Below are 20,000 nucleotides of genomic sequence, written 5' to 3'. Positions count from 1 at the left end.
TTAACATGTTTTTATTCTTATTTTCCACTTGAAGTCCAACCTTGTAAATGATATCAAAAAGACATCATTGCCTAGTACAAAACACAGGCACACAACAGGACTAGGAATACATGGTTCACCTCCAAGAATCTCGAAAGCCATCCTATGGAAAATACTATTATGCTTTCTGCTCAGTACTTTTAAGTGTTTATTAAGTCGTTCAGATATGTATAATCCATTGATATCAGGGTCATCTGTACTATAACTTAAATATTAAGTAAATATAACACATAAAATCAGGCTTCACGTGCCTTGTTGGCACACCTCGAAACTTGTCTTTCAGTGTATTCCCTGTAAAATGTTAACCGTTTAAGTTTTTTAGGGGTAAATAAAATGTAATAAAAAAAGGAAAGGAAAAAAGGTAATAAAATGATATAACAACAATAATAATAATATTATTACAACTCAATTACTTTATCCAATATAAATATAATGAGCATTGTCTATTGCTGTTTATACTGATGACTTCTTATGCAATGGTTGTGTTTGTCTAAAGGCCAGGTTGCACTGGCTATAACACACAAAAATAATAATGAAAAAAAAAATTATATAATTCTGCTGTATTGTCTACCAGTCCATTTTTCTGGTCAAGTTAAAGAAAAATAATCAATAAAAATAAAAATGATTTTTTCTTTACATGCTTCAAAAGTTCCACTGAAAGTACCAGTATGTTACAACCTCTTCGCACTAACACTAGTCACTGTCTTCAGACACTGATGATAATTCTAGGTCATTCATGAGACAGTTTGATCCATTTGGTATAGTTCCCCCTCCAGCACCTAGAAGAGAAGATAAGTACATTTCTTAATTAGCATGAACAAATAACAAATTTAAAAAAATTCTCCCTCTCTCTATTGAAAAATGAGTAAAATTAAATATATATATATATATATATATATATATATATATATATATATACATTCACATAATGACAAAATTGATTACTATTGAGTTTCTTTTATTCTAACACTTATATCAGGAGTAATTCATACACAAGAAAGTTCGACCTGAAGGTTCAGTTAACAAATCTGATGATAATAATGCTGCTAGTAAACAAATAAATAAACATTTATGGTGTGTTATTAAGAAAACTTAACTGGTGGAGAGGAAAGGAGCAATGAAATCAAAATAAAGAAACGAGGTCAAAAAAGAAAAAAAAAAAAAAAATTAAAAAAAGAAAAGGAAAAAAGCAAAGAACTTAGGAATATGCACCCCAGTGGACACACCTCATTCCTCTCCTATTCCCCTCATCTTCCCCATTCTGCTTACCGTGTCCATTGGCTTTCTTGCCTCTGGTGTCCTGCTCGGGCTCCGAGTCAGAATCGGAGTCGCTGGAGGACGAGCTGCTGCTATTGCTATCCGAGTCGCTGGATGAATCACTCATCATAGACCCAGTCTGCAAGGATGGGAGAGAAAATGTCAGGGTGTGTGTGTGCTTATTGTGTGTCTGGATAAGAATGGGGAGGAAGAAAGGAGAGGGATGGAGTGGGATGGAAGGGGATAGGGGAAGGGAGGAAACTGATAAGGAAGAAGAGAAAATGAAAGGGATGAAGAAGAAAGGGAGGACAGGGTGGGTAAATAGGAGATGGAAAGAGGAGGAAGAGAACAGAGAAGAAGAAAAAGGGATGGATAGAAAAGGAGGGAAGAAGGGGGGGATAGAATAAGGAAAAAGAGGAAAAAGGAGAAGCAAGGGTGAGAAGCAGAGGAGGGGTAGGAAAAGAGGATAGAAAGAAGGGAGAGTGAGAGGCAGGGAAAGGGTAGGAGAATTGAAGAGAAGAGAAGAGAATAGAGAGGAAGAGGAAGAAGGAGAAGAAAAGAGGAGCAGAGAAAGAGAAAGGAGGGGGGGGAGGAAGGGGAGGAGGGGAGGAGGAGGAGGAGGGGAGGAGGAGGAGGGGAGAAGGAGGAGGAGGAGGAGGAGGAGGATGGGGAGGAGGACAAGGAGGATGGCACAAGGATAAAAATGAGACAGAAAGGAAGGTAGCTAATAAAGAATTAAAGAATAAATCTACAGAAGAATGTTTAATGTGATGTCCAGCAACATTTCGGTTTCAATATCAATAACCGTTACACACACTACTTACATCTGATGTTGAATTTCTCTGTATAGACTTAAAAAAAAAAGGAAAAAGAAAAACACATGAATTAATGAATTAGTCCACTGAATATGAAGAATAACTAAATGAAGACACTAAAGGATGAAAATTACGAGGCAGATTATGGATAAAACTGAAAGACAAAGAACAGACAATAAAACTTTAAGAACAGGTACAATCATACTAGTAAATTTTTTAAATTTCAGCTAAGCTTTTTAACCCAATTCTACAGGGGATTCCCACTGTGAGTTTAATTTATTAACTGTCTCTACAAATAGATGGTTCTACAAGTAATAGAGCATCACTGAGCCAATTACAAATACCACTTATTGCATCTATTTACCATTTTCCTTGATTTTTCTTTTTTTTTTTTTTTTTTTATCTTATATTGCTGAATGTCAAAACATTATAACAATTATAATGATTATAATAATAATATTGATAAAAAAAGAAAGTTTTTCGCACAACCTTAGGGAAAGGTGAAATTGGAAGCGAGGTCACAAGGTTACTAATTGACTTCTTTGTGGTTAGCCTGATCCGGACAGGTCATATGAACCAACATCCTAACAAACATATATATTCATATTCAAATTCCCATTCTTAACTAAGAATGAGCACTAATAAACAATTTAGCCTCCTCTATCTTCAGTTTAAGCTGTACACACAACATTTCCCTCCAGTGGTTAAGTGTGAAATTAAATAATTCCCTGATGCATGTGCGAGTTAGCTCAGTATGCAATATATCAGTAACAGAGATACCTTTTATCTTCAACTCCACCTTCCCACACCCCACCCTCTTGGATAAAATGCTATAGAATGTAAAATTTCCAATATTTAATATACATGACACTGTAAGTGATCATGAAAACCATGCCACATCTTTGTGGTCAATGATTGTTTCTCCCAACTAGGAGTGATAAGTGTACACAGCTGCTTGTGTACACCACAGGGGAGGACCCCAGAGCGCATTTGCATGTTTGTTCACTGGTGGCATCTACTATGACGCCATGGCAGCATATCGCCAATGCTGTGGGTGGCATCCCTATTTCCAAAAATCAAGTAAAATGGGAAACAGGTGAAATAGCTAGTACTAAAATAATTGACTCATCAATGACTGAGTACTTGTGAAACCATCTATGTGCACATTAATAAACTAAACTCACAGTGGGGATGGCATGTCCATGCATTCCTTAAATAGTGGAAGTGGGTTAAAACCACTAATCAAAATTTCATAGCAAATATCAATCATAGAAACCTAATTTCTAAGATACCAATAAAAATACATGAGAGTTATTATAGTTACTTATGCTTTTATAGCCAACAACAAACATCAAAAGGCATATCTTGCACAACTCAATAAAAAATGATGAAATGCCTAAAGAGAAGTAAAAAAGCTACTATTGAAAATGCTACACAATATATAATATTTATCAATCAATCAAAAGCAACATATAAAGCAAAAACCAACCTTATTCTCTGGGATATTATCGTCGAAGCCCAACATGGGCATGGAACCAGGAGCTGTGCAGTGGTTATTGTTGGGGCTTTTGCTGGGGATGGGGGACCTAGTGTGTGGTGATGATTTGGAGGGTGGAGAGAGCTTGGCATGCGAGGGTGATGGCCGCGAGTATGGCAGCGAGTTGGATGAGCCTCGTGAAGGGGGATGGGAGGGGGAGCACTTCTGGGGTGGCGAACTTTTTCTGGAGGGGTCCAGGGGCGTTGGAGGGCGCTGCGTGGGCAAACGGCTGCTGCCTTCTGGCCTGAAAAGCACAAGGAAGTTGAAAATAAATCTTGGGAATCTGGATTTACTTGTTGGTGCATTAAGGATATTTTTCTTTGTATAGAGCAAATTACAATTAACCCCTATGATCCGGATGATGTGACCATCACATCATGAAAAAATCTGGTTTGAGGGGCAGGCGATATGAGCATGCTGTCATGGGAAAATTTGGCTGTGAACTGTGACCATTTAGGCTGAAGGCCTGGGGTGACAGGAATAACTTCCCATAAGCATAAAAGCTCCTGGAGGGTGATTAGACTCATTAGGAAGGGGCTTTTGCATTATATCCATTGATAAATAAGTGTGGAATGTACTATCCATGAGCCATGATTGAAAGAGCTCTGTCTCTGGGGAAGACACCATTTCCATGCACAGGATCCTATTCCTGGCTGCCATGACTAGTGGCACAGATTGTATTGCAGAAAATTGAATATTATGAAATATAATAAATGACACAAGTCAAAAAAAATTCATTATTATTGTTATTATTGCACAGAGAGGAAAAGAGTCTATTACCATCTGGATAAAGCAAATCATATGATAAGTATAGACATTGAAAAATGGCAAAAAAACACGTATACAGAAAAAGAGAACTGTATATTGCAATGGGGAGGCATGGAGTCTTGTCACCGCATACGAGAGTTCATGTGTGTCTGGTCTGCAAGTTGCACACAAGCCAGTAATCAAGCAAGCCTAATGCCCATATATTGTGTCACATGATGGCACTGAAGCATCCGAATCCAGTGGGTTGCATTTATTATCTGACTGGTACCCAATCTCCAATTCGAACCCTGACATTATATCTTTCTAATATTTTCATATATCAGTATACTGAAATCCAATTTACAACATGGATAAAAAAAGACTGGAACATATATCTGCTCATAAATTTCAACTATCAAAAAAAAAAACACGACATACCTGGTAGTTTTAACAATAATGGCTTGTGATATGCGCTCAAGGACGATTTCGCCTGTTACGTGGTCAATTATGAGGATGCACTCCTTGGCTACTGCTTTGTGATTTCCTTTGAAGACTGTCTGCGTGGTGCCGGCCCCCTCGACATGCGGCACTGTCACCGTCACCTGGTGGTTGCCCTCCACCTCCACTGTGCCCATCTTTTGATTGTCCACGCTGGCTGGCTTGAAGTCATCTACAATGGGGAGAGCAACAAAGAAATAATAAAAATACTGAATATTATGTAAGCTTTAACTAAATCAAGGCTTGTTAATGAAAGCCTAAAAGGGTTTTGATTGTATTTTGTTCACCTATACATACATGTATATATTTTCTCTCTCTGATTCTTCCTATCTTTTGCAACTTTTCTTTGTATTAATCCATTCCTTCCACAAAAAAATGTAGTTGTTCATGCAACTTTAAAAAAAAAAATTCCCTCTATTATGAGCCACTAGAATGAACCATGCTAAAACTTACTCCAGTAATAAAAGGTTTTATTCCAAATGTATTCTTAGTGTCTTGATGCCAAAATAAACTAGTATATGACTCAAAGAGACCATAAAACCTCTTGTGTAGAAATTCGTGCCACAGTTATACTGCTGTTCCCTGTCTAAAAATAAATCTAATTCTTACAAGTGAATCCATAGGTTAAAGTTGTTAATTGATCTAATGCCTTCCTCTGCCGGGCAAATTTAGTTCCTCTTATTTCTTCTTCTTTAAAATGTAGTTTAAGGTAATAGACTTTCATTTTGACATCAGGGAAGAAATCTTACAATCTAGCCAAGGTTAGGCTAGATTGTAAATTAGGACAGTTAATGAGCCATCTGTATTATCACTAATGGGTAACAGCCTAGAAGAAACACCTGTCTCTCACCAGACTCTCACAGTCTCCACAACTGTCAGAATTCAGACAGATGCTAACGAAACTCCATCTTGTAGCCCCCCTTGGTGATTTATCTATATATAAGTAATTAGTTGAAGCCCTGTCTTGTCTGAATAGATATGATGGAGAGTTGACGTCTCTTACTGGAGTGTGAAGTATAGACACTGCGCTACTATAGTTTGGCCTACAATTTTTATGTGGATACAGATTGCACACAGCCAATAAAATTACAAAAAAATCTCTCCCTTTAGGTCTCTCCTGGTGTCTCCTAAAACAAACCAAATGATGTTCTGACCCATTTCAAAGCAATAGATGTGAGGAGGAAAAACCAACAAAAATTCAGTAATTCTCTACGGAACTGATGCACTTGCCAGAGACCAAGTCCCCAACTCTACATCATAAAATTTATTTAAAAATCAAAGTTACTGTGACTGGGCTTGCGCAAGGGGTGATGAGAGGCTCTTCCCCCATCAGCCCTGGCAACCCTCAACATGTTCGTCAAGACAGCCCAAGTCCACCAAGTAAGAAGCACTTTCCACAACCTTTTTTTCCTTTATTTGTGACCATCCCATTCATGTCTAAGTAATTTGGGAGGTATTTCTTACCGCAATTGACACACCTTCCGGAGACGAAGTCCCAAATCAAACCTAAAAATCCAAACCTAACCATTCCTACTTTCTCTTTATTCCCTAGACAGGGGTACAAGTCTCCCCTGTAACCCCATTTTGTAAGCACTTCAGGCCAACTTTCCAAAAATGTTACATTAAGAACAATGGCTGTGCGAGGCTGTTGTGGACTAAGTCTCTATGCAATGGATATCTATCATCCTTTTGTGGTACTTAGGAGGCTGTAGCAGCAGTACCTATATCATTTATGAATATTTCTTTTGCTCTATAAGAAGGCAGTCCTCATTTCCCCTTATTTGTGTGCATTGCTCTCGGTAACATTAACCCATTTGCTGTTCCATCGTTCCCCATTTTTTTCCCCCTACAAGAATACCATCATAAATAAGCCCCTGGCTTAGTGCGTCCGTACCGTAGAGATTACAACCAAATATTCTACCCACAGACTAACAGAAAAGAAGCCAGATACCATTCAATACTTACACCTCAGGGTATGGAATGCCTCCTTGAAATTCCTGCTAAATGTGTTTCCCAATTCCATGTCCTTCACTTTACCATCCACCCCAAGTTTCTCTGCCATGTTATTGCACGTATTCGTATTCATTTTTTTTGAAGCACTTTCTCTCGATGATAGATTCATTTTTTAAAAGAATAATGAACAAGGTGAAGGGGGGGAAAAAAAAGAAAAAAAAAAAAAAAAGGAAATTCGTATGGAAACTCCTTGAATGAAGTGTTCCTCTCGCTGATATCGCAGTTATATAAGAATCCGTAAATAAATATGTAAATAAGGGGGGAAAAATATAAACCAAACAAGAAACCGAAAAAAAAATATGTATAATATGAAGCTCGTGTCAAGTCCACACACACACACGGCTCGACAGATTTTCCCTCTTTTCCCCTCTTTACGGCTTAATCACTCCACATTTCGTCCCGGCACTGCACTCATCTCATGTTCCTCGGGTTATCTGGGGCCATTGCGATATCGTGGCGAGTTCCCTCCGCTGGAAAAGGGAGTAAAGGGAGGAAATATGCGACAGACAAGTTTCCTTTCCTCTGAACAGCTGTTTTCAAGGCGAGAAAGTTCCGAGTCCCATGGAATATTTCATAATAATCCTTCAAATCTTTCTGCTTTCGGAAGGGTCTTCTAGGTCGCTTCGTTTCCATTTGGAGGATTTTTAGAGTGGGGAATTTGAGGGAAAATCAGGGTTAAGGTCAAGATAAAAAGGGGAAAGTTAAAGGTGAGGATAACTGTTCGGCTCGTGGCGCGAGTTTTAAATCGCTTCAAAGGGAAACCATCGAGAATTCTCATCACTATTTGTATTGTAATTTCGTAATATTGTCATTGTTCTTATCGTTCCTTTGTAATTGTGATGTTGGCAGTAGTATGAATGATGATAATATATTAGTAGTGATGACTAAATCAAATCAAAGCATTTATATGGATATGCAAAAGTTTATGTGTATATATATGTATGTATGCAAGTATATGCATATGTATATATATATGAATATATATATATATTAACATTTATATATATGTACACACACACACACACACACACACACACACACACACACACACACACACACACACACACACACACACACACACACGTGTGTGTGTATATACATACATACATACATACATATATATATATACACATATGTATGTATGTATATACATATATATGTATGAGTGTATGTGTGTGTAGCTAATGCACATTCTTAAAAAATCAAGCATTGCAGAAAGAACGCAGGCCAGTTTACTACTTCTAAACATAGCAGAACCATGTGCACCTTGCACGGTATCAGTCTGCCATAATAGTACATATTTCCCTCATTCTGTTATATATTTTAGCCTCAAGGGATATATAACTTGTTAATCACTGCTGTATATATATTTGATACGAGAAAAAAAAATATAATGCCGTTATCGTTCAAATATATTTATATTTGCACGAATGAGTTTAATACTTTACACTGACATGAAATCCATACCAATAAATTATGCATCTATAAATATTTGCATACACATAAATACACATCATAATTTTGTGAACTTTGGAAAATAAATACGCTCGTTCTCAGCCGGATTTGTTTACATTCTCCAGCGATTTCTCTTGGGACGGGAAAGCCTCTGCTTCAAAACACAGACGACAGATGGCAGCACCGACGCCATTACTTTCTGCTGTTAATGACAAAGGGTTAATGACCATGATGGGATTGCTGTGATATTGAAGCTAATCACTTATTTTTATCGATATGTCGTCCGCACTTGATGACTCAATCGTGCTAAGGAGGAGAGGAGAAAAGAAGAGAAGAGAAGGAGAAGAAGGAAAATAAGGAGGAGGAGGAGAAAGAGAAAGAATGAGAATGAGAATGAGAAGAAGAAAAGAGTTAACGAAAAAGAAAAAGAAATTCTCTCTCTCTCTCTCTCTCTCTCTCTCTCTCTCTCTCTCTCTCTCTCTCTCTCTCTCTCTCTCTCTCTCTCTCTCTCTCTCTCTCTCTCTCTCTCTCTCTCTTTCTCTCTCTTTCTCTCTATCTTTCTCTCTCTCTATCTTCTCTCTCTCTCTCTCTCTCTCTCTCTCTCTCTCTCTCTCTCTCTCTCTCTCTCTCTCTCTCTCTCTCTCTCTCTCTCTCTCTGTCTCTGTCTCTGTCTCTGTCTCTCTCTCTCTCTCTCTCTCTCTCTCTCTCTCTCTCTCTCTCTCTCTCTCTCTCTCTCTCTATGTAAGCATATGTATATATATATGTATATATACATATATATACATATACATATATAATCATATACCTATATGTATCTCTCTCTCTCTCTATATATATATATATATATATAATATATATACGAAAGATGATTGCATTATCAACAAAAACAAGCCAAAATAGTACAAACGATAATGCTCATAATAATAACAATAATATTAAATCAATTCTAACGAAAATATAAAGATGAAATTACATCATGACATCGTACTAATATCACTAATGGCGCTGTATGTGAACCCATCAGGTCAGAACAGGCCAGTGCAGGTCCGTAGGCTGGGATAGTTGAGTTCGAATCGGACAGGTTAGGTTTGGTGGTGACTGCTATGGCATGAAAAGGAAAGGAAAGAAAAGGAAGAAAGAAAGAAAGGAAGAAGAAGAAGAAGAAGAAAGAAAAAGGACACGTAAGCAGGGCATCATATTTTTTCGGGTGGGGGGGGGGGGGGTGATGGGTACGTGAGCGAAGCGAAGAAGAAGAAAAAAAATTGAGACAATGTAAGGGAATTTCTAAGCTGTAACAGATTTAAAGATGTAATTTAGAAAAAATGCAAATCTATAAATAAAAGTGAAATTTGCGGCGGGGGGGGGGGGGGTTGAAACGAAGTCCTTTTACGTAAGGATAAGGCAGCATTGGGTAAATCAGGTTAGGATGGGATTAGTTTAAGTCAGCTAAGTCAAGATCAGAATAAATCTAGTCGGAGCAGCACAATTCTGCTTTATTTTGTGTGTGTGTAGGATGCAATAGGTTAGGCTTGGCCAGATTAGAATAGGTTACAATATTCAGCGTCAAATGTGGCTCTCGAGATTGTCAATACGGGCAAAATTGGCAAACATGCAAGTTGCACGTTTTTTTTTTTTTTTTTTTTTTTTTTTTTCCAGCGTGTGTAAGTAGTGACCAGGAATGTCTCTAGAGGAGACAATCTGGAGGGGGGGGGGGGGTCATCCTCAGGGAGTCAAACCTTGTGTGTATAGCCTGAGAAAATTTAGTCAGAAGAAAATTTAGCTGAACACTCTACATATCACCTAATCTATGCAAATGCTGCACGTTGCTACAAGAACAGCGTCTTGCCTCACTCCTCACTTCCCACGAATGAAGCTAAACATGCCCCATCCACACTTTGCAGCAGTTTCATTACCAGTGTATATGCTTGCTATAAATGCTGCTGCTGGGGTACAGAAACGTCCTTCCTAATCGGCAAGAGAGATGAGATGCAGGTCCCATTGGGTGGGCATCTTGCCGAACCCCTTTATATGGGGCAACATCTACAGGGGTACGCCATCAGCTCAAAGAACAGCTTCTTGCTAAGGGCATGGACTCCCCCCACCCCGACTATGCCGAAGCCCCGCCGTGGGCACTGAGCCTGATAGAGTTCAACATAATGAGCCTGTCAATGAAAAAGAGCCTATACCCCATGCCTATCCTAAAGGCAGAAGCCAACAGGGTCATTGCAGCCATCACTCCTCCAGGTAGTAGAACATACTACACGGATGGATCGGTCGATCCCTTGAGCCACACTGCAGGCGCCGGCTTTGCAGCAAGGGATGCCATGCGATCCATGAGGGTAACAGACAACGCCTCCTCGCTACAGGCAGAGGCAGTTGCAATCATGGGAGCCCTAGGCCACGTGCCCCAAAGGGAAGGACACGTGGTCATACACACAGACTCCAGGGCAGCCATTGACTGTCTTTAGCACAGCTCACCCACAGACAACATCTACCTACTGACCACGATTCTCACAATGGCACAGAGAATTCTTGCTCAGGGTAGAAGAATTATCATCAATTGGGTCCCAAGCCACATCGGCATCAGAGGGAACGAGCTTGCTGACAGACTAGCCGTCGCTGGTAGGGGTATGCCCCCAAATCCCATGACGATAAAACCGAGCCGAAAATTACTTATGGAGAAGTGTGCCTTGGTCGGTCGTACCTTCCTACGGCAGCTCCACAGAGAGGAAACGAGAACCTCCCCCTCGGCCAGCTGGTACTCAGACGCCACAGGCTCTGAACCGCTGGCACTCTCTGAAGTAAGCAACAGAGGTACCGAAGTCATTCTTCACAGAATGCGCCTAGGTTACCACTGTGCATGGCAGATTATCCCAACAATCGAACGCGATGAATGGTGCTGCAAGCACTGCGGCGAGCCGAACGCCACACTAGTCCACTACCTAGAAAATTGTGACCATACACAATTCCTGAGACAGGGACCGCCCATAACAGCCGCCGTGCTGGTAAAGAGGCTATGCGAAATGCTTACACCATGGCGGCAGGAACGCCTGCTGGCAATCCCACCGCCACGGTAAGCACCGAGTGTCAGACAACTTAATGAGACAGCCGTAAAAAGCTGACACAGGCCGGGCCATATTTAGAAGGCCCGGGCAAAGCTAGAACTTCGCAAACCAAACCACACCACTACAGGGGTTGGTAGAGGTGGTGTTCAGCCGGAGTGACTGCCCGAGGTTTAACCTCGGGTCCGGGTGGAGGCTTAGAATGTCCGCTCTTCTCTGTGCACCGGATCATGGGGTACAGTTGGCAGAACCGTGTGTCCAACTAACGTTAACACCGAAAGACCGGCACAGGACCTGTTACTCGCACAATAAGGGACCGCCAAACTCAGGCTATACGGTCACCAGGCCCGCCTCCCGCAAGACGATCCTGCTCACCAAGTTGTCTCTGATCTAGTTAACCCCGGGTAGAGGCCTGTAGAACGACTTAGACGTTGTGACTCGGGCACATTGATTAAATATGTCGTGAGGAGCAGAGATGGGCCGAGGCCCTGCCTGGAGGCTCGCCATGAACCCTCGTAGGTTCCTCAAAGGGTGGGTGCAGTTATGCGCCCTCGGCTGCGGTAGCCCCTGTTGAATGATTTATTGTTATTCTTGCTATTAGATCAATAATCTTTGCCAAAATTTCTTTACATCTCATGATATACTAGTGATTGATGATGTGCCTTTTTGAGGTCGATATAGGATGTGAACAACCTGCAACTGAACTCAGAATGGCTCTATCTAATGACTCGAAGTGTAAGAAAATAATCTATTGTTGATTTGCCAGGAGTGACTCTACATTACTGTGGTCTCTGGTACCTCAGAAGCGAGTTCCTTGTCTGCTAGTGTAATGCCTTGACCTGTTGCTGTCCCTTCGATCCCCCATTCCCCTTCCAAAGAGGGATGGCCATGCCCCTCAGCAGAACCAAGGAAGTTGTACCAGACTGCCAGATGGCAGCCAGGCAAGCATGCAGTCCATGAACTATGGACTTACCACCAGACTTCAGTAGTTTGATGCTAAAGAAGTCCATTGCTTTACCACTATTCAGCTTGGAGATTGCCCAAATTCCTGCTAGAATAGGAGGCTCGTCATTGATGGGTTTCTCAAGAGACTTCTGAGCAGTAATAATTGTTTTGAATTTTAGGGTGTCCCCTCAGTATGTTTTTATTTGGTTGTAGAGTCCTGCGGAATTATTAAAGATAGGCTCAGCAATCCCTTGAGTAAACTCTTCTTCTTTCAATCTGTCCAAGTGAAACACCTTGGGGTAGTTACTGGAGAGAATGTTGAAGTGGATCCAGATGGAGCTATATACTATTTATGATTGGTACCATAGAATTTTGCACTCAATGAAATTACAATGTTGAAGAAACCTCTTATGAGTGTCAACAAAGATGTAGTCAGTCGCATTAGTTGTTTTCCCAGCATCACTGTACCATGTTTAATGATGCTCGTTAGAGTGCTGTTACCTGGAGGCAAAAATCCTCAGCTTCAAGGACATCCAATATCAGTACCAAAATCAGCACCTGAGCCAGCTTTACCACAACTGGACACTGTGTTGGGAAGTAAAAAGGGGACACTAGTAATGGGAAAAATAATATTAACAAGATATATGAAGTCAGTGTAAGTAAAAATGCAAATACAGCTCCTTACTATACTGTATTTATGAAGTAAATTTTATACTTGTATTTTACTGTACCAACTCTTAAGGTACTAGTATGTTTGTATATTGGTAAAAAGAAAATATATTTAGTTTTAATTAACTTGACATGATTTTGAATAATTTTCTTTCATACCCATACTAAACAGAATTGATTTTAGAACCAGTTGTGAGTAAATAAAATAAAAAATCATTTGTTTTGCCCCTTCATTGTTGTTTTACCTTACCTTTTATTAATAATCCAAAACTGTGCTATATGTGTTGTTTTTTTTTTTTAACCTAACATTCTTAATCTTGCTCATATGAAATGAAAGCATGCATAAGTTCATGTGGATGGTGGAAATAAATAACATATGGGAACAACATCTGGCATCTTTGATTTAAAAATCCCTTCTTATCACATGTTTATGTCCCAGCTACGTACTCTCCATTGTATGATGAGTAATGGTATTGCAATTATTGGGTTTATAACACATAAAATACCAGCACTGTTCTTCCTTAACCAAGATTCATTACCAAATATGATTACACAAACATAATCACAAAAAGACCATCACATTCATAAAATTTCTCAAATTTCAGGGAACAAATATTATTGTCAAAATGCCTTGGTTGATAAAATAACTTTATTGTATAAATATATAGAGGTCATCACAAAAGAATATATAATGCTAACCTTTCCAGCTTTACACATGTAAACACTATATGGCACACTAGAAATAAAAGAATATGATAACCAACAAAATATACTCATCAGTAGGCTACCAGTATTACAAACAAACTATTGTCAATTTTTTTACCTGTACCACTACTGATGAAAATATTTTCTGGATAACATTGCACCCCATTCTTAAAGACATACTAACACTAATACTTCTTTCCTTTCTTGCAATATAGAATACTGTCACTTATTATCATACTGTAAGGAGGTAAAAAATAAAATACAAAAGAAGAAAAAAAAAGATTAAGTACTTGTATGATGCTTTTACAAATCTTAAATGGATAGAAAGGCATTTCACACAGAATATCAACTTGGCATACTTAACATACAAAAATTTGCATTTCATGATTTTGGAGTATTTTCAAAAGTAAGACAATACATGTATAATCAAAATACAGTATAAAGAATATGTGTTAGGCTTGATTAAAGGACTAGCAATGACAAAACTGTTAATTAAATACTGAAAATCACTGAACCAGATTTTTAAAATTGATTGATTTTGATAATTTTTTAAAATTTTGTATTTGATTTCATGGGAAATTGTGACAATCTTGACTCAAAAAGTTTCAAAGTTTGCAGCATTTTGTATTTCAGATTTTCAGATTAAGGATGCTCAGCCTATTGTAATATCCTTTATGAATACTTTCCATATACTTAACCTGTGTACAATAGCCAAATAATTGATTATTTTGTCATTACTTAACATGCACATTTTATTAAATTTCACCCTTAAACATCATCCATATCTAAATGAAAGGTTCCTTATGTTTTATTCAGATCAATTAAAAGAAACAGCTACTAATACTCTAATGTACTTTCCATCTAGTTTAAATCCTGAGTTTATAAATGGTCCTATTATTGTTTGAATTACACTAAATATGAACAGAGTTATTTGTGAGACTTTTTGAGACACTGATGAATACACAATTTCTTTGGTAAATCTTTAGAATGTAAGTTAATAAAAAAGAGGGTACATACAACCAAAGGACAACTGTGATCTTTGAAAATATAAAAACACTCAGTATACAATTTTCCACTTTGCTGGCTGTTCACACTTTGCTTTCTTTCCACATAATCGATTGAAGGTTGTCTCCACAGGGAAGCCCATGATCTCCCGCTCTTCCTGTATGCGGAAGGAGAATGTAGATTCGTATGAGCCGGTGAAATACCTGAGGGAAGAAAGGAGAATTAGAGGCTTGCTAATAGCTCAGATTACAGGGTAAAGGAATGAAACTTTAATTAAAAAGATGGGGCACAATCACACATCTGTCTTTCTGTTTGTCTCTTTGTCTCTGTCAGACTATCTCTCATTATCTCTGTGATTAAGATGTAACACACACTCATAAACATGTGTGCATGCATGCAGCCCCCCCCCCCCCCCCCCCACACACACACTCACACACACACACACACACACACACACACACACACACACACACACACACACACACACACACACACACACACACACACACACACACACACACACACATTTATAATCAAGTTCTGAACATTAAATCATCAAAAAATAAGAGAGAAAGAAAGAAAATATTTCTAACCTTGCATGAGCACAAATTATCTGGTCAATGATGGCTACTCCACCGTCACCCCACTGATCAAAGAATTCTGGACTGGGGTCATATCTGTGTACTTTATACGGTTTCATGAGTTCTTCCAGCTCCACGTACTCTGTCATGGAAGCGAAAAGTAGTAATACAGGGAATTAAATATTACTCTTAGTGACAAACTAGATTCAAGACAACATTTACAATATTTACATGATTGAAGAGGATTGAACAGCTGCCTCATCCTGTATTATCTAGTGTAAAACCAGCAAGAGGGAGAGTGGGAAATGAGCTGTTCACAAAACATGGATGAGAGTTGAAGAGTTTAGTACTTCTTCTAATGAAAGTAACTATCAAGAGGAATAATCACAGCAAAAGAGTAAGGGAAAAGAAAAATTAAAGATAGAGAGAGAGAGAGGAAAAATAGGAGAGAGAGAGAGAGAGAGAGAGAGAGAGAGAGAGAGAGAGAGAGAGAGAGAGAGAGAGAGAGAGAGAGAGAGAGAGAGAGAGAGAGAGAGAGAGAGAGAGAGAGAGAGAGAGAGAGAGAGAGAGAGAGAGAGAGAGAGAGAGAGAGAGAGAGAGAGAGAGAGAGAGAGAGAGAGAGAGAGAGAGAGAGAAACAAGAGCCAAAGAAAAAAGTCATAACTAACTTTACTTCTCAACAACCAACTTCTTATAATCAGGTCCATAATACCTAACCTACCTTCAAGCGGAGCATCTGTTGCAATATAAACATCTTGTAGTTCCTTTGCTTGCAGTAATTCTTTCATCTGCTTTGCAGCTTTTTTAAGGCTAGGGATTTCATCTCCTCTTGCATATATAAAGTCCCGTCTGCGCAGGTGGACTGAGAGGTATGGACCTCCCACTGCTGTTCCACGCTTGGGCTGCATAGAATGTAATACAATAACCCAACTGTTGCAATAGAAGATCACATATTGATGTATTAAAAAAAAAAGAAAAAAAAAAAGAGATACATGAAAACATATTCTTGTTTTAATTAGACCTACTCCCTACGGCAAAAAATCTGTCTATCTAATGAAACCCAAAATTGTGAAACCCAAAATCATGCCTTTTTGGGGGTTAAGCGGCAAAAAAATGAAAGTACCCATCGGAACACAGTGGTTTTTCATGTTGGTAATGGAGCTAAAGATTCCATGTTTGACTGTAAAATTCCTCGAAAAGAAAATTTTACAGGAAAAAAGTGGAATTATTTATGAAATAACTGAAATATACACTTTTGTTTGTCAACTTCTGTTTCCAGAATAACATCATATCCGTTATCTTTTTGCCTTCCTAGCCATCTAGATACAGATGACAGCGACAGCCAGGCAAAACAGGCTTGAAGATATGTAGACCTATTGTGGATGAACATAGAAATGTTTTCTGAAGACTGTAGTTGGATAATGCTAGTTCAAACTGTGACCATGTTAACCCAGTGTGAACAAGGAGGTAATAATCTCTCACCTTAAAGTCCCTCCAGTCATCAGTCACCACAGTCTTATCATTGATGTCATCAGAATGGAGGTATTCAGCCCTAAACCTAGCAGCTTCTGACAGCAAGTGCTTGGCAAACCGCATGCTCCTCCTTGCAGCCCAATATCTTTTTCCTCCATATTCATCGTGCAAAACTGTCTCTGCCCTTGTTATGAGGACAGTCCTGGAGTGTAGGAAAAATGACTTAAGTTCCAGCTCATTATTTCTATACAGTGATAATACAAGAACTTATGAATAGAAATATATTAATTCATATTTTATTTCTATTTTCTTAGAGTCACACATGTAAATACATGTAACAACATATACAAAAAATATAAAAAACACTGGCAGAACTTGCCGTATTTCATCCTTCTGTGTGATAAGTGGTATGAGTGTTGATGCTTCGCCTTGAATAGACAGACACGAAAAATTCCCAACTCTGACATTTGTTCCCCATGCTGTCCCATGCCATGAACCATCACTGTCCTCACTGGAAAAGGCATATGTTGTGAGAGAGAGAGAGAGAGAGAGAGAGAGAGAGAGAGAGAGAGAGAGAGAGAGAGAGAGAGAGAGAGAGAGAGAGAGAGAGAGAGAGAGAGAGAGAATGTTAAATAAAAAATAGTTGCTTATAAAAAGAGCTATAAAAACTGTATACAGACTTGACAGCGGTATATAGAATTCCATGGAAAGTGAGGGGCCACAAGATAAAATCAGGATTTATTTTAGGAAAAGGGGGCAAACTCACAGGTGGAGGGCCTGTGTGTTTTTCCTTCATCAAGGCAAATTTTGGGGCATTCTGAGGAAGTACTACTCTCAAACTTCATTGCCAGGCATATGACATAAAAAACTCCTTCTCTTCAAGAATGCTGGCTGCCAGTTATCTACAATCAATATGGGAAGTTTATAGTTTCTACATCAACCAAATCACAGGAGTTTATACAATAAGGGCAAAAGTTTTATACATGCATTTAGATCTATAGATATGTAACTTCCTAAGACAGAGAGGGAGGCAAAGCTGAGTGGCCCCCCCACATATATGTCATTGAGATTTAATCAACTTCCTGTGCAAGCTAAATGAAAACTTACTAATATAAGTACATCAAATTGCTGTTATTAAACAGTTCTAGATTTAACATTTGAAGAAGCTTTGTTTGTTCTCTTTCATTTTAGACTAAATCTAATCAAATATAAAACAACTCAGCCTAACTTTTCTAACAAAATAAAAATCACACTAGAAAAATTATATACATACCTATAATTATGTTGTTCTAGACAGGGTCGTCTGTTGTATTTCACCACCCACTCTCCAGTCCATCCTTCTACATAGTGTTGTAGCATATACACCTCTTGTATCTTTGGGCCTTCAGCTAGACAAGAAAGTGAGAAAAAAAACTGAGATTTATTAAAATCTTATAAAGGTGATTCAAGAAGTCTACAGTCTGGGGATCAATATTCATATACATAGGTTCAGAGACAAATAAATCCATAAATACAAACACACCTTTCAAATAGTCCTCAAATTCAATGACAGGAGTCCATTTACTGAGGCTTTTTACGTCGAAGAAACTGTGCCAGGGGAAATACTCCCCTCGATGTGTGTGCTTCCAGTGGTATAGCCTTCCCCATGGAGGCAGCACCTGGATTAATTTTGTGGTTCTTTAGAATGTGTAGGTCATAATATTTTAATAAAAATGCTGATTAAAAAATAAATTTCTTGATAATATCCTTCATCATCAAAAAACAAATGTTAAAAAAAATATATATATATAATATATAATATATATATATATATATATATATATATATATATATATATATATATATATATATATATATACACACACCGGTATATATATATGAATGATTTTTTTTGTGCTATATCAATTTTCAACTGTTCATGCATTCATATATTAATATCACTTTGCAGGGCTATATTTAGGCGTATGGAGGTCTCTATGCAGCCTTCATATGGAGGTCCCCCTAATTTTGGGGAAGACATAACTGAAGTCTCTCATAAGATGCAAAGTGAATATTTCCATTTTACCCATTTCTATGCATAAATTTTCAAGTAACTCTACAGCTGCAAATCCACTATTGAGTATATTCACTTCCTGGAAGGTACAAATCTATAGCCTTTATTTCTCTTCCGTTAAGCATATATTGGCCTAGGTTTTATAAGTGGAAACTGTTTCATTGTTTTTACATCCTATTCATATCAAGTGAAAGTCAAAAGAGATGTGAGCATTAGTTGTTTCTCAATGCCTATATTTAAATGTATCCTATTTCTTTATAGAAACTTACCTGCTACAAGTTCCCTCTAAAGTTGTAAAAAGAACAAAAAGAAAGAGAGAGAAAACCAGGTCAGTGACAGAAAGAAAACTTCATAAGCTTTGAGAATGACAGAAGAAAAAAAAATCCTTGCTGTTACCGACTATTATTATGGTAACTATGATAGTAAAAGTATGATGGAAGAATGATAAATGTATTCAGTGGTACCTCAGGCATCCAAAATTAATGGATAACTACTTAATATTTCTATTACACCCAGCAATTCATTACATATGTTAATTAACAAAGATTACTCATGCTCACTTCTGAAAGATGTTTTCTTTGATAAAATGGAAATATTCAACATGGTTTTGTTCTCATCATTGCAAAAGTGATATATATATATATATATATATATATATATATATATAGTGGCTTTATAAAACTAAATTACTGTCATTATATGAAGGTCCAAGCTGCCTACTATATCTGGCCCTGTCTGTTAACTAACAAACTAAAATGGAGGATAAAGTATATATTAAAGTATATATTTCTGTTCATTCATAAAAATAAATTCATATAAAAATATATGTTTGGAAATAAGAGTCAAGAAAAAAATAATTGCACAGTGAAATCATTTGCTGAAAAAGACAATGGATTAAAGAATTCTTCAAATTTGATCTTGCACTGATGAGAGAAAAAGTATCTTAAAGAAAAGGACCTTAAAAAATATAGCTAATTTTTCTCTCTATTTTCTTATATAAAACAATAAGAATACTCTTATCAATTCTAAAAAACATTTAATTAAAAATATATAATGTTCATAAAAAAAAATATTTCAATCAAAATACTGTTTGCAAAATATATGTTCATTATAATATATAAAAGAAATCCCTTCACACAAATATTAC

The 20,000-nt window shown here is 37.9% G+C and overlaps 2 protein-coding genes across 2 annotated transcripts in view; both read right to left on the bottom strand.

Moving 5' to 3' along the window:
• LOC125028256 (ELL-associated factor 1-like) overlaps nucleotides 1-7,446 on the bottom strand; it is a 7,714-nt gene extending 268 nt beyond the window's left edge. Inside the window, exons 1-5 of the mRNA XM_047617680.1 lie at nucleotides 6,859-7,446; nucleotides 4,834-5,065; nucleotides 3,601-3,892; nucleotides 1,309-1,435; nucleotides 1-818 (exon numbers count right to left, since the gene is read on the bottom strand). The exon at nucleotides 1-818 is cut by the window's left edge and continues 268 nt beyond it. Of these exons, the coding sequence (XP_047473636.1) occupies nucleotides 733-818; nucleotides 1,309-1,435; nucleotides 3,601-3,892; nucleotides 4,834-5,065; nucleotides 6,859-7,015 (894 nt within the window). The 5' untranslated portion in view covers nucleotides 7,016-7,446 and the 3' untranslated portion in view covers nucleotides 1-732. The remainder of the gene's footprint in view (nucleotides 819-1,308; nucleotides 1,436-3,600; nucleotides 3,893-4,833; nucleotides 5,066-6,858) is intronic.
• Nucleotides 7,447-13,672: 6,226 nt separating this feature from the next.
• Nucleotides 13,673-20,000, bottom strand: part of LOC125027992 (GDP-fucose protein O-fucosyltransferase 2-like) — a 10,888-nt gene continuing 4,560 nt past the window's right edge. The window contains exons 3-9 of the mRNA XM_047617228.1: nucleotides 18,323-18,458; nucleotides 18,074-18,188; nucleotides 17,180-17,311; nucleotides 16,810-17,002; nucleotides 16,049-16,229; nucleotides 15,341-15,470; nucleotides 13,673-14,950 (exon numbers count right to left, since the gene is read on the bottom strand). Of these exons, the coding sequence (XP_047473184.1) occupies nucleotides 14,800-14,950; nucleotides 15,341-15,470; nucleotides 16,049-16,229; nucleotides 16,810-17,002; nucleotides 17,180-17,311; nucleotides 18,074-18,188; nucleotides 18,323-18,458 (1,038 nt within the window). The 3' untranslated portion in view covers nucleotides 13,673-14,799. The remainder of the gene's footprint in view (nucleotides 14,951-15,340; nucleotides 15,471-16,048; nucleotides 16,230-16,809; nucleotides 17,003-17,179; nucleotides 17,312-18,073; nucleotides 18,189-18,322; nucleotides 18,459-20,000) is intronic.

The sequence above is a fragment of the Penaeus chinensis genome, chromosome 8 (genome assembly GCF_019202785.1).
Source record: "Penaeus chinensis breed Huanghai No. 1 chromosome 8, ASM1920278v2, whole genome shotgun sequence".
Taxonomy (NCBI): domain Eukaryota; kingdom Metazoa; phylum Arthropoda; class Malacostraca; order Decapoda; family Penaeidae; genus Penaeus; species Penaeus chinensis.
The sequence above is the reverse complement of the archived record's forward strand: the minus strand, read 5'-3'. Positions and strand labels throughout refer to the sequence as shown.